Raw genomic sequence first — 13,326 nt, forward strand, 5'->3', positions numbered from 1 at the left:
TTCAAAGTTGGAATCCAAGGCACACCAGAGAGGATAGCCCCCACCCACATTATCATAAATACAATCAATTAATTTCCTACACCTTATCAGAAAGCTAATAAAATCAAATGAGCCCACCTTCTCCTTCAATTAAGTTCTTCACTCACGCATTTAGTGGGTCACACAAAACTCTTATGACATATGTCCCTCCAAATTTCTAACTTTTTCAACATTTAAACCATTTGATTTGTAACCATTCTAAATATATAAACTATCGTAATCCACTAATTAATATTATTGACGTATGGATATCGCATGATGTATACGTTTTACGACCCGTATATTCACATACTTAATGATGAAGGACTTACAAGTCACATTATTTGTTGTTATATAAACCTAAACACCTTATATTTCATTCTATCATATACTGTAAACTTGTTCGTCCTTATCATCCAAGTATCTCATCTTCAAACCCTAATTAAATAATGTCCATGAAAGGGATCTCATCAGCAGAACCAGATAAGGTCTCCAAGAGAATGTCTTCTCACAAGCGCACTGATGCTTATTCGGGCGAGCTCGACGTGTTCGAGGCCGCCGTATACTTCTCCGGCTACAACGACTTCTCCTCAGGTGACCATACACACACACAAAAGTATAGCTATAACGCTGCGAGAGAGGAGAATCGAAGGAGATGGGGAATATTAGGAGGAGGGAGAAGAAGAAGCCTTGATTTGCCGATGAGATATTCCGAGCAGGTGCATCATCTTCACCAAGATCATCCTGAGAAACAAGAAGTTACAATAACCAAAGAGAGGTTTGGTAACGTGAGACACAAGCAACCAAGCTCGCCTGGTGGGAGAATTGCCAGCTTCTTGAACTCTTTATTTCACCAAGCGGGCTCGAAGAAGAACAAGTCAAAGGCAAAGCCAACGGACCGAGAAGTCGAAGAGGAGATCCCTGGAGGTGGGTGGATGAGGAGGAGGAGAAGAAGCAGTATCAGCCATCTCTTAGGCTCAAGCAAATCTAATTCAACAGCCACAACGACATCATCATCATCAAAATCTCTGTTCTCGTCGTCAAGCTCGGGTTTCAGAACTCCTCCTCCTTATTTAAACACTCCCACCAAGAACTACAAGCAGTTCTTGAATTTCACTTCTACCACAAACCAAGTGGAAGTACTGGAAGAAAAGAAAATAAACAAAGAGTTGTCTTGGCTTGATGAGAAACTTAGAGTGATGGAAAACCTCTCAGAGAAAGATAAGTTTTGGGCTGACCATGATGGTGATATTGATGATGATGATGAGGACCGGAGAATAAAGAGCAAGGGAAAGGATGATGATGGAATGGAGAGTGATTCAAGTTCTGATCTCTTTGAGTTGCAGAACTACGAGTTGTCTCGTGGAGGCTTGCCAGTTTACGAAACTACCAATGTAGCTAACATCAACAACACTCATCTATAATCTTTGTCTTGGAGTGTCATGATGAAATCCATCAGATCTTGGTAAGAAACCCATAAAACAATAATTATATTAGTTGTTCTTGTCTGATCGATTATATGTAATATTCTTTTGGATTTCTGGGATTTGATTGTGGAAGTTTTTTTTTGGTATGAGATCTGAGGGTAGATTTGATAAAATACCTTCTCTCACTTGGATTTTGTTTCCAACTCGTTACGTGTATTTTTCTTGTAAAATATTTTTTTTTGTATAAATATTGTTAATATTTTATTATCAGATTACGTCACTTTGTTACATCAACCACCGGAAAATAAGTGAGCTATGTTTCGGACCATACAGTATATCGTTAATAATAACTGTCATAGAGTAAATACGATCAATGAATAAGAGCCTGATGTCAGAAAAAAAAAAGAATAAGAGCCATAAAAACATATGGGGGACTATGGGACCGATAAAAATAAAGAAACTGGCCGGTTAAGTTTGTTCGGCCACTTAGAACATCATTAACCCCAAGAGCCAATTTTGGGGTCTTAATGATTTTTTAGTAATTAATGAAAGTTAAGAGTTTATACTTAAAAAACACGTTTTTTTGTAACTTTAATGGTAAGTTCTTAATTTGGGATTCTTAAAAAAATGATTAAACTTAATTATTTTTAAGATTAATTATAATTATTAAATAAAACATATTAAAATAAAACATTTTAAACATTAATTTAATACAAAACATTAAAACAAAATAAGTAAAAATCACGATAATAATTTGAAAGATACATCCGAGCTCAGTTGTCTTCATAAATGTCCGAATTTAGTCCACATATGTTCAACCAAATCAGCTTTTAGTTGTTCATGCATTGGGTTATCACGAATTCTAGTTCGAGCATCCATCATATTGGCGATATTTGTAGGCATTTCCCTATCAAAATCGAGATCGACATGTGAACTTCCGGTGCCTTCTTCTTGTTGGAACTCTTTAAGATTATATTGAGTGTATCCATCTCGTTCGTCTTCTACTATCATGTTATGGAGTATGATACATGCTCTCATAATCTTCCCAATTTTGACTTTATCCCAAAAAAGTGCCGGATTTTTAACGATGGCAAAGCGAGCTTGCAAGACTCCAAAAGCCCGCTCGACATCTTTTCGGACAGCTTCTTGTTGTTTAGCAAATAAAGCTGATTTTGGGTCTTGTGGTAGTGAAATTGATTGGATAAAAGTAGCCCATTTCGGATAAATACCGTCGGTGAGATAGTAAGCCATGTGATACTCTCTTTCATTGACATAGAAGGTGACTTGCGGAGCTTGACCATTAATTATGTCATCAAAAACAGGTGAACGATCAAGAACATTGATATCATTTAAGGTACCTGGAGGTCCAAAAAACGCATGCCATATCCATAGATCATACGAAGCAACCGCCTCCAAAACGATTGTTGGTTTTCCCGAGCCACGTGAATATTGCCCTTTCCAAGCGGTGGGACAATTCTTCCACTCCCAATGCATACAATCGATGCTTCCTACCATCCCGGGAAATCCACGAGCCTCACCAACATCAAGTAAACGTTGAAGATCAGTCGGTGTTGGTCTTCTTAGGTACTCCTCGCCGAATAAATATATTATGCCTTCCACAAAATGTTCCACACATGACCGAGTAGTAGTTTCACCGAGTCGGAGGTATTCGTCAACAGCATCAGCCGCAGTACCATATGCCAAGACACGAATGGATGCTGTACACTTCTGGAGTGGAGAGAGACTATTCCTTCCAAGTGCATCTTGCGTTTGTTGAAAGAATTCAACCTCATTGGAGAATCGATCAACAATATGCATGAACAATCGCTTGTTCATTCTAAATCGTTGTCGGAAGAAATTTTCAGGATATGTTGGCGTTTCACTGAAATAGTCATTCCATAAACGTATGTGCCCTTCTTCACGATGTCCTTCGATATAAGCCCGTTTTTTTCTTTGTTTCCTACCTTCTTCTTGATGACGCATGGATAAAGTCTCAAAGGCTTGATTAAAATATTGATTAAAGTAATCATCAAGTGAATCTTCAAAATTATTTTCTGAAGAAGATGCCATGTTTGTGATTTGGTTTGATCTTGGTTTGGTAAGAACAGAGAATGTGATTTGGGTTTGGTAAGAATACGGGAAGAGGGAATATAAGTGTTGATATGAAGCTTGGTTTACACGGGAATAGGGAATGTGATTTGGTTTGGTAACAAAGCTTGGTTGTTTCGTTTGGTAATTAGAGAGAAAGAGAGAACAAAGCTTGGTTGGTTGGTTTTGTTGTGATATGTGAACGAGAGAGTGAGAGATGCTTGAAGGCTTTATACTACTTGAAATTGATTTTAATACAAAGACAGTCACGGGAACTAGAAAGAGAGCAAAGACAAAATACAAAAGTCCTTACAAGTCCATGTGACATAAGAAACAAAGACATGTGAAACAAAGACAATGCAAAAAGAAAGACAATGCAGAGACATGTGAAACAAAGACAATGCAGACACAAAGACAAAGACAATGCAGACACGGTCACGGACTCAGTACAACAAAGCTGATCCATGTGAGAGAAAGACGGTCACGGACTCAGCCTCTTCTCTTCCTCTTACCATCACCCGTAGAGGATTGTCCTTCTTCTAGCTTGATTCCCGCCTTCAACACCTTGAACCTCTCCTCTGTCAGCCTCTTCTCTTCCTCATGCATCATTTGCACCATCCTTCTGAACTCAGGTGCAATGTCATCTTCTTCTTCCTCCACCCTAATCAAGTACCCCATACTTCTCCTGTATTCATCGCTTGATAACTCCACGATATCGTCTTCTTCTTCATCTGATATCTTCACCACTTCTGCTTCAGTTGGTGGGATATCCTCAACATCATCGTCTGTATCTTCTCGTGGGAGAGGCGGTATGATGCCTCCTGCTGAGAGGCCACAAATAATTGGTTTTCTTGCCTCCATTTCTGTATGTGTGTCACTTGTTCCCCTGAAAAGCCAAAAAACAGAAATAGATGAGAAAAGACAATAAATATAAATAACACATCAATCTAGATAACACATCAACTTATATAAGACAATACATATATATAACACATCAATTTCACAGCAACATTGATAGCATTGACTAGAAATATCTTACATAAAAACACTCGAGGTTAAAGGATTACATTAACATTTCACTAATCAGTTTATTCTTAAGAGCCACTTCTAATTCAGTAAGTGGCTCTGTTCTCGCAAGCAAACTGTCAAGCAGTTTGGACTTGTTAACCTTATCCTTCATATTCAGTAACTGGGTCTGTTCTTGCAAGTCCTTCTGCTTGAGCTCCCACATTTGCTGAAACCCTTGCAGAATCTTCTCTTCTTCTCCCACTGCCCTTTTACCCTTGTTGGCTTTTGCTGCCTTAACGCCAATAGGCCTAGCTGTTGGAGAAGCCTCTCCATTGACACTCGGCATAGATGTTGATGACTGAAAAGATTGTTGTTCCCCCACCCTCTTTCTTTTTGCACCAGAACTTTGTTGACTACTTCCATAAGTCCCACACCATTTTTGATCATTCCTAAGCTCCCGCCAGGCATGCTCCAATGTGAACTTAACCGTGTAGTCGTTGAAAAAAATTTCATGTGCAGCTTTCAAAACATCATCTTCATTCTGGCCACTGCTCTTCTGTTTGGATGCAGCGTCATATGACCCCACCAACTTGCAGACACCTTCATTTATCTTTCCCCACCTTTGCTTACAGTGGCTTGGCTCTCTCTTAGTGAAACCAACCACCTTCGGACTTGCATTATAATAAGAGGCAATCCTCTTCCAAAACGTTCCTGCCTTTTGCTCATTCCCAACTACTGGATCCTTGGAGGTGTTAAGCCATGAACTGATGAGGACCAGATCTTCAGCTGTTGACCACTTACACCTTTGCTTACGCTCCTCACCAGTTTGTGCACGTGAAGAATATCCTCCAACGGCTGGACTAGGTAACTGAGATGGGTTTTCATTGGCTGGACTAGGTGAAAAACTCAGTAACTGAGATGGGTTTTCATTGGCTGGACTAGGAGAAAAACTCAGTAACTGAGATGGGTTTTCATTATTAGGTAACTGACTGGTTAGTAAGTCTAAAAAGCTAGAAGATTGCCTTTGAGAATCCATAGGGAGGAGAATGATGAAGAACGATGAAGGAGATGATAAGAAAGTGAAGGAGGAATTTATGTTTATAGATTGCAGAGAAGGAAGAGAAGAAATGAAGTTTCAGATGCATTGATGACAACCAACAAATAAGTTCACATTTATCTACTACATTCACTTCTAGCTAGATGGCAGAGAAAAAACGAGTTGACATTTACCTACAAACTACACTTCTATTAATCACATAACCATTTTCTATCTAGCCATCAATTTTGTTTATCACACAACCATTTTCTAACTCAAACCAACACATTTATTACACTCGATTCAATTCAAACCGGAACTTAAAGCAATTAGTTTCCACAACCAAAAAACAGAGTAACACTAACCTTAATTTTGCTCTGAACCTTTGGTCGATGAACCTTGATCCTGCTATATGTAAACAGAAAGACAGAAACAAAAAGTATTTCATACAAAGAAGCCAAACAACTAACAAATCAAGCGTAATCAATCTATTATAATGCAATCTATTACATAGCATTAACCATTCCTGATCCATCTGTCTTAAAACAGTTTGTTCTTAATTGAAACAAACTTATTCAAACAAAATGTTCTTCATCCATCAATCTTAAAACGAAACATACCGAATCAAAAACATCAGAAACAACAATTAAAATCTTCGAATCAACAGAGCATGCAGATTCTAAATCATTCACATGCAAAATCCATAGAAGAACTGCTTAACCTTTCAATTTGAGATGAGCCACCGAGTGAAATCTTGGAGGAAAAGACCCACCGAGAGACAAAACCAACAAACTACAAAGAAAAACAACCGATCAGACCAAGAAAATGCTTAATCTAAGACATGCAAAACCAATAACAGAACAACCGCTTACCTTTCGATTTGAGGAGAGGAACCAAGAGAGAGCTCCGACGCCTCGAGGAGAACCAGCGAGAGAGAGGTCGCCGACGGGAGCCACTGAACGAGACGTCGCCGAGACAGCGCCGACGAGAGCCACCGAAGGAGAACCGAATCGCCTTTCGCAGAGAGAGATTTTGAGAGAGCTTTCGAGAGAGAGAGAGAGAGAGAGAGAGGGAGAGAACGCGTTCGTAACCGAAGAAAGAGCGTCTCTACGCTTGACGCGTGTCAACGAAGAGGCGGGCCTTCTACACCTTACGGAAGAGGCGAGTCTATGCTTTTCTTCTTTTTTTTATTAATTTTTTTAAAATTTTGCCTTAAGAGACGTCATTAACCCCTGCGTTAATGATGGTCTTACTCACTTGGTTGTTTTTCTCTTACATATATTAATTTGTTAGTTAGGAGTCTTTTTTGTCGTCGGTTATGAGTTATGACGCCACTAGTTCTCACCTTAAGTACTTAACGATGGATCTGTCACATGAAAGGAAAGAAAACAAACAAAAATTGGGGAACAACAACGTTATCCACATGTAAGTTCAGTTGTTCATACTTACAAACTTAAATATTATATTAATAAGAATTAGCAATCAATGGCTTATTTTTAGAGTTGTCATAGAGCTTTGATAGATATGACAAAGTATAACTAATGTTTAGGTCGAAGATTGATTTAACCTTAAAAGATTAATTATCAATTGCTTTAGATAAATCAATTTATTAACAAACTGATCGAGGACAAAAGAGATATCCAAAGCTTTTTGACATGCATAGATTGCGCTTGCTTTTCAAATTTCTCAATTTTACCTATAAATTAATGCATGCATATATACGCACTAGTATAGTATTGCCTTTCAAGGACAATTATGATGTGTTGGTCGTTAAATAAGTTATCTGACTACAACTCTTTTTTGAATGCGACCGAAATTCGTTTTATATTGTTTTCGTTTAGAAAGACGCTTTTGTTGATTTGAGTAGTGTACAATATGGTGAAATAGAATTTTGGAACAAAAAAAAAGAAGCTAAATAGCGATGAGAATTCCATTTACTGAAAATATACTTTTGGGATTCTGCCAAAAGATGATCCCATTTTAATCATACAATAGGTAGGTTAAGGAAATGTTTTTTTTCTTTATAGTATTACATCAAATATATAATTATTGGGGAGATACGTTTCGTGTAAGTATTTTCTATAAGTTTTCAATATTTACTAAGTAAACCAAATCAAACAGACAGGAGGGTCAAATGTATAAACAATAAACTCATGCCGAATGTGAAAAAAGAGAGAGACAAGAAAACTCATGGAGCTACAAACAATGATACATGTCACCAATATACACAAACTGGGACATATGAAATAAATAACGTAGTGGGTGGAGGGTCCAAACATGTGATTATCATAAAGTTGAGGTAATTATGCAAAGTAAAATGGTATGATAATGAACCTTGCATGTAAAGACACTCACAAATGGTGAGTTTTTGTGAGTTTGCAATTAGAGCATCTTTAACGGGTAGCTTAGGAAGAGGTTGCTTAGGAAAAATTAGTTTAATAGTCGGTGGGCCCCACCTAAAATGTAACAGCAGCTGCTTGATGCTCCCAGATAAGCGTCGAATTATGTGGATTGTTTGTACTGTTCACGGGCCCCACCGACACGTGGCGGCCTGCGATTGATTTTTTTTTTAATCAGATAAAAAAAATAAAAAAATAAGCATGCGTTAATGATGCTCTTAGGTTCGAGAACTATATGATGTAAATGTTGTCATATATACCAATTTTACTTATTTAGATTTAGGTTTATTTGGTTTCCGCTTATTTTATTAATTATATTAATTAAATATTAATTCAGTATTAAAAAAATTATTTTTGAAGTAGAAATTTCAACCATCAATTATTTGCAACTCGATCTTTATGTTTATCAAAGAGTTAAATTTAAGTTTAATTATTACTAGATCTTGATCCGCACAACCGTACGGTGCTTATTTTTATTTTTACACACATAAACATTACTAATTGTTTAATATAAATTTTTTAAAAAACAGTAATTTTATAGTTTACATGCAATAATTTAATTTATTTGTTTTGAATTTTCAATGATAGCATATTTCAATCATGTGATACAAAATTCTAAATTGAAAATCTTATTAGTTAAAGATCAAAAACTTAATTGAAAAGTATTATATTAAATTAATATCACAATATTAATACAAAATTGTACATGAGTTTAATTATAATTACAAAATTAATTAGATATTTTAAAGGTTTGTTTTAGTTAAAATGAAATATAAATAAACACGAAATTAACTAAATATAATTCGAGTAAAAATGAAATGTACATATATGTTATAAATAAACACGAAATTAATTAAATATTGAAAATGTTGATTTTAATGCAAAAATAAATATATATTTATATTGTACATGTATGTTATAAATAAACACGAAATTTATATTGTAAAAAAAAGATATGAACAATTTTATTCAGATATGATTTCAGAGAAAATATAGGAATATCTAATTAATTTGTTTGTTAAAAAAATTCAAATATTTATAAGAAAAGAACTATGTAATTAACTTTTTAAAAGTGGTCCAAAATAAAAATATCACAACACATGAATTGAGTCATGACTTCTGTTTTAATAGTATAGATCGCTTAAACTCTTGGTTGGTTAGAGATCTTTGATCTACTTTTTTTTTCTTTTACCGTTCTTCAACATTCCACTCTCATCCGTGTTTAAGTGAGAGCAGCCGCATCGGCTAGACTCTCCATAGATTTTTTCTCATTTAATAATAAAATATATATGAGAAGTATGAAAGAGAATTTTGAAAAGAGAAGAGAGATAGAGAGACGTACCTCTGCCTAGCGACCGACAATACAACTTCGGAAACTTACATGAAATGTGTCCACTCACAATTGGTTGCATTTTTTTCTATTTAAATTTTAAGTACAATTATAAATTATATTAATATACTCCGTGTGTTCCTAAATATAAGATGTTTAGGTATAAACACACATATTAAAAAACTATTTTTGTCTAGAAATTATCATTAAAATTATAAATTAATGTATTCAACCAATTACAAAATAGACTATTAAAATATGATTGAGTACACAGTTTTTAATAAAGTAAAAATTATCTAGGAATATGAAAACATCTTATATATCAGAACATCAAAATTATGTAAAACATCATATATTTAGGAGCAAAGTAATAATTAGGGAAAACTGGAAAAATGAGACACTTTGAACTTTTATTTGTCACAATAGAACTTCTGATATTTTGGTCAATTCTAGACATATTTTACTCTTCTTTTACGGGAAAAATAGTAAACTGAATTTTAAAAATGTTAAAAAATATGAAAACTATTGGAAACATAAGTATGACAATATATATGTTTAAAAGTTTTTTTTTAAAAGTGGAATCATATTTTATTTTATCTTCTAGCTACAGTTAGAATACTCATTCTGGTAATCTACTTAGTCTAGAAATCAGATACTAAGTTTTATACATAGATATATCTTGGGTATACAACGTAAACTAACATTTCTTGTATATTCTAACAAGTCTATAATTTGTTACGTTATAATCAAGAAAGATGTCTTCACTCTACCTACAGTTTGATAACAACATATAGCCACAACTCAACGATATATCTTGGTTAGATTACGTGCCATAACATGTTCTGCTTTTTATGTTATATGACGCCTATAGGAAGAATATGTTTCTCACCTACTCTACTGTGTTCTGCGTAGGTAGTATACATACTCTAGGCAAATCCGTAAAATATGAAAACTTCCATATTCAGCTAAAGATGTTTCCTAAATCTAAACTAAATCTACCATAAATCTCTCAAAGAATATTTTCTCCTTCGTTTTTCTCTCGAAGAACTTGCAGTGACTAAGACATGCTTCAATGAGATCAAAAGAGATAAAAGCAGCTAAAACCAAAAATATTTGAAGTTGAAAGAAATTTCTTTTCGCCATCAACTTTCCAAGTTGATAAAGCAGCTAAAACTAAGAGTATTTGAAGTACTCAAATTCTAAGTGTATTTTTTTTTTGTTTTCTGTCTTGGTATCCTCTAAGTGAAATGGTACATTAAGGTTGAACCCTCTTAATGGCAATATCGAATATAATGTTATTTAGGGATTTGTTTAGGGTTTACAGTTTGTTTAAGGTTTAGGAATTTGTTTAGGGTTTCTTTAGGGTTTGTTAATGGTTTATTGCATATCACTATGGGTTTGGGGGTTTGTTTAGGGTGTAGTGATTCTGACCAAAAACTACAAAGAGTACTTAAATATTTTTTTGAAAAAACTAACAACATACTTAAACATTCTCGAGTCTTTTACAAAAACATTCTTGATATGTGTCCCTTGATAGAGACTGAGACGTTTGTAGCTCATACTGTGATTCTGAAGATGCATGAGAGACAGTACCACATGAGGCTTCTTACTTTAACTCTGACTAGTCTGTGAGATCCTCAGCAATTGTGAGGACCAATAATGGCCGTGACAGCATCTAGATAAAGATGATACACAGTAATTGAGACTCACAGTCACATTAGTGGAGGCTCTTGTTCCTTCGTCTTCTTGTCTCACAATCCATTAGTAAAGCTTTTCCTGTAAAACAAGAAGAAGAAGTCAAATTCACTGGAAAAATTTAAATGTCAAAATCACATGAAAATGTGACGAAAACAAGAACGCTGAAACATTCTGAAACGCAGCCACCAAAGGGGAAACTGTCGGATTCATGATTCGAGTTGTTCATATACCACTAAACATAACTACTGTAGACAGTTTAGATATCAAAGGACACAACTTCGTATCAATAAGACTGCGTAGTTTCAAAGATCAGAACATAAGACCCTAATGAATGAAGTCGCTCCTATTTCTATCTAATTTTTCAAATACCTTGGCCTGAGTAACAACAAAAATAAGCACTTCGAGATCAAAAGACCGCAACTTTGAAACAGTAAGACTGCTTAGATTATATGCAAAGAACATTGAATATAATGCCAACAATGGTGGAAAAGGAAACCATAGGCGCAAATTAGGTCAAAAACAAAGAAGTAGACAATGGTTGAAAGGTAATTTCGTGATCCACTAAATCTAAAATCAAATTAAATTAATTGGAACTATAAAAATTGAACTTAAGAGCATCTTCGGCATAAAATTTTATTTTTTCTTTTAAAATAAAGTAACTCTATAATGGATTTGAATAGCCAATTTTTTTAAAAATAAAAAATAGAGTAACGAACAACAAAAATATAAAATCAACTTTTTTATTTCATTATGGAGTAAAAAATGTAGTGAAGTTATAGAAAATTTGATTTTAGATGCTCTAAATGCATGGAGAAGGAAATAAGCCAAAGGCCACAAGACCAATTCACGTTTCACAGTTCTGATTTAACTTTTACATTGTTTATTTTATTTTACTTAATCCAAATTAAATTTAATGTTCTATGGATATAAATATTAATTTGCAAAAACTATTCTCCATACATTCTTTGATTTTTTTTTTGATTTTTCATTGATTCACCAGATCTAAATCAACCGCATGGGTTGTGCCTCGAGAAATTTTAGTATAACAAACAAGAAAGAAAATGAAACAAAACTATAAAGTAATTTCTTAGGCCTATAAAATTTTTCAGATCACACTAAAGTAATAAAAAAAAACTCAACTTTGTACGAATTGCCAAAAGAAACATGAACTTTTGAGCTGACCAAAAAAACACCAAACTTTCATTGACTTTAGAATTAATTAACAATGTTTTCGCTGACTTGCCAATTTAGCACGCCGTCAACAAATTTAACAGAAATATTTGACATCGTTTATTATTGGCGTTAAGTGAAACGACGTCGTTTTCAAATGAGATGAAACGACGTCGTTTTATATGATTTGAAATTAAAAATATGTAGACCCCTTGATTCGAACCCAGGTTGGTTGGTCAAATGACAAGGTATTTTACCACTAGCATGTTTACTTTTATTTGGTACATATTAAATATAAAAAATTCTCTAAAAACTTAATAAGATCTTTAAAATTTCAAAAAAATAAAAAATAAAGAAGATTTTTATAAAAAAAAATTATTTTTCTTTTTAAAAAACAAAATTTTATTTTTCTTTTTAAAAAATAAAAACTCTTCCAAAATTTTCTAAAAACTTAAAAAGATCTTTAAAATTCCAAAAAAATAAAGAATTTTTTTATAAAATTAATTTTGAAATTAAAATAGAAAATAAAATTTTATTTTTTCTTTTCATAAAATAAAAAATCTTCCAAAATTTTCAATTTTTTTAATACATTTGTTAAAAGTTGAAACTAATTATACACACATAAAAAGTTGATAATTGTAACTTTAATTTTTTGCATTTTATTATAATTTTTAAAAAATTTGAATTTTTTTTAAAAAAATGAAAATTTTGGAAACTTTTTGACTTTTTAAAGAAAAAAATATTTTAATTTTAATTCAAAATTAATTTTATGAAAATTTTGGGAGATTTTTTTTTTAAGAAATATAAAATTTTATTTTTTAAAGAAAAATAAAATTTATTTTTCAGTTTTAATTTCAAAATTAATTTATAAAAATTTTCTTTATTTTTTTCAATTTTTTGGAATTTAAAGTTCGTTTTAATTTTATAGAAAATTTTGGAAGAGTTTTTTTTTTTAAAGAAAAATAAAATTTATTTTCAATTTTAATTTCAAAATTGATTTAATAAAAAATTTCTTATTTTTCAATTTTTTAGAATTTTAAAGATCTTTTTAAGTTTTTAGAGAATATTTTTATATTCAATCAGTACCAAATAAAAGTAAACATGTTAGCAAGTACATTGAAAGTTCCACTAGCTTAGTGGTAAAAGACCTTG

The 13,326-nt window shown here is 33.2% G+C and overlaps 2 protein-coding genes across 2 annotated transcripts; one reads left to right on the forward strand and one right to left on the reverse strand.

The window, feature by feature from the left end:
* The first annotated feature begins 261 nt into the window (after positions 1-261).
* LOC106403315 (protein BIG GRAIN 1-like E) lies at positions 262-1,733 on the forward strand. The gene has a single exon (XM_013844157.3). It carries the CDS (start codon positions 468-470, stop codon positions 1,440-1,442), a length of 975 nt encoding a protein of 324 aa, XP_013699611.2. The 5' UTR covers positions 262-467; the 3' UTR covers positions 1,443-1,733.
* On the reverse strand, positions 1,527-3,528 carry LOC111205030 (putative nuclease HARBI1). Its single transcript, XM_048761241.1, has one exon. It carries the CDS (start codon positions 3,513-3,515, stop codon positions 2,229-2,231), a length of 1,287 nt encoding a protein of 428 aa, XP_048617198.1. The 5' UTR covers positions 3,516-3,528; the 3' UTR covers positions 1,527-2,228.
* Between the last annotated feature and the right edge of the window lie 9,798 nt (positions 3,529-13,326).

The sequence above is a fragment of the Brassica napus genome, chromosome C6 (genome assembly GCF_020379485.1).
Source record: "Brassica napus cultivar Da-Ae chromosome C6, Da-Ae, whole genome shotgun sequence".
Classification (NCBI taxonomy): Eukaryota; Viridiplantae; Streptophyta; class Magnoliopsida; order Brassicales; family Brassicaceae; genus Brassica; species Brassica napus.

Excerpts from the sequence above, each read along its gene's own strand:
- LOC111205030 (XM_048761241.1), bottom strand. The coding sequence starts at position 3,515 with ATGGCATCTTCTTCAGAAAATAATTTTGAAGATTCACTTGATGATTAC.
- LOC106403315 (XM_013844157.3), top strand. The coding sequence starts at position 468 with ATGTCCATGAAAGGGATCTCATCAGCAGAACCAGATAAGGTCTCCAAG.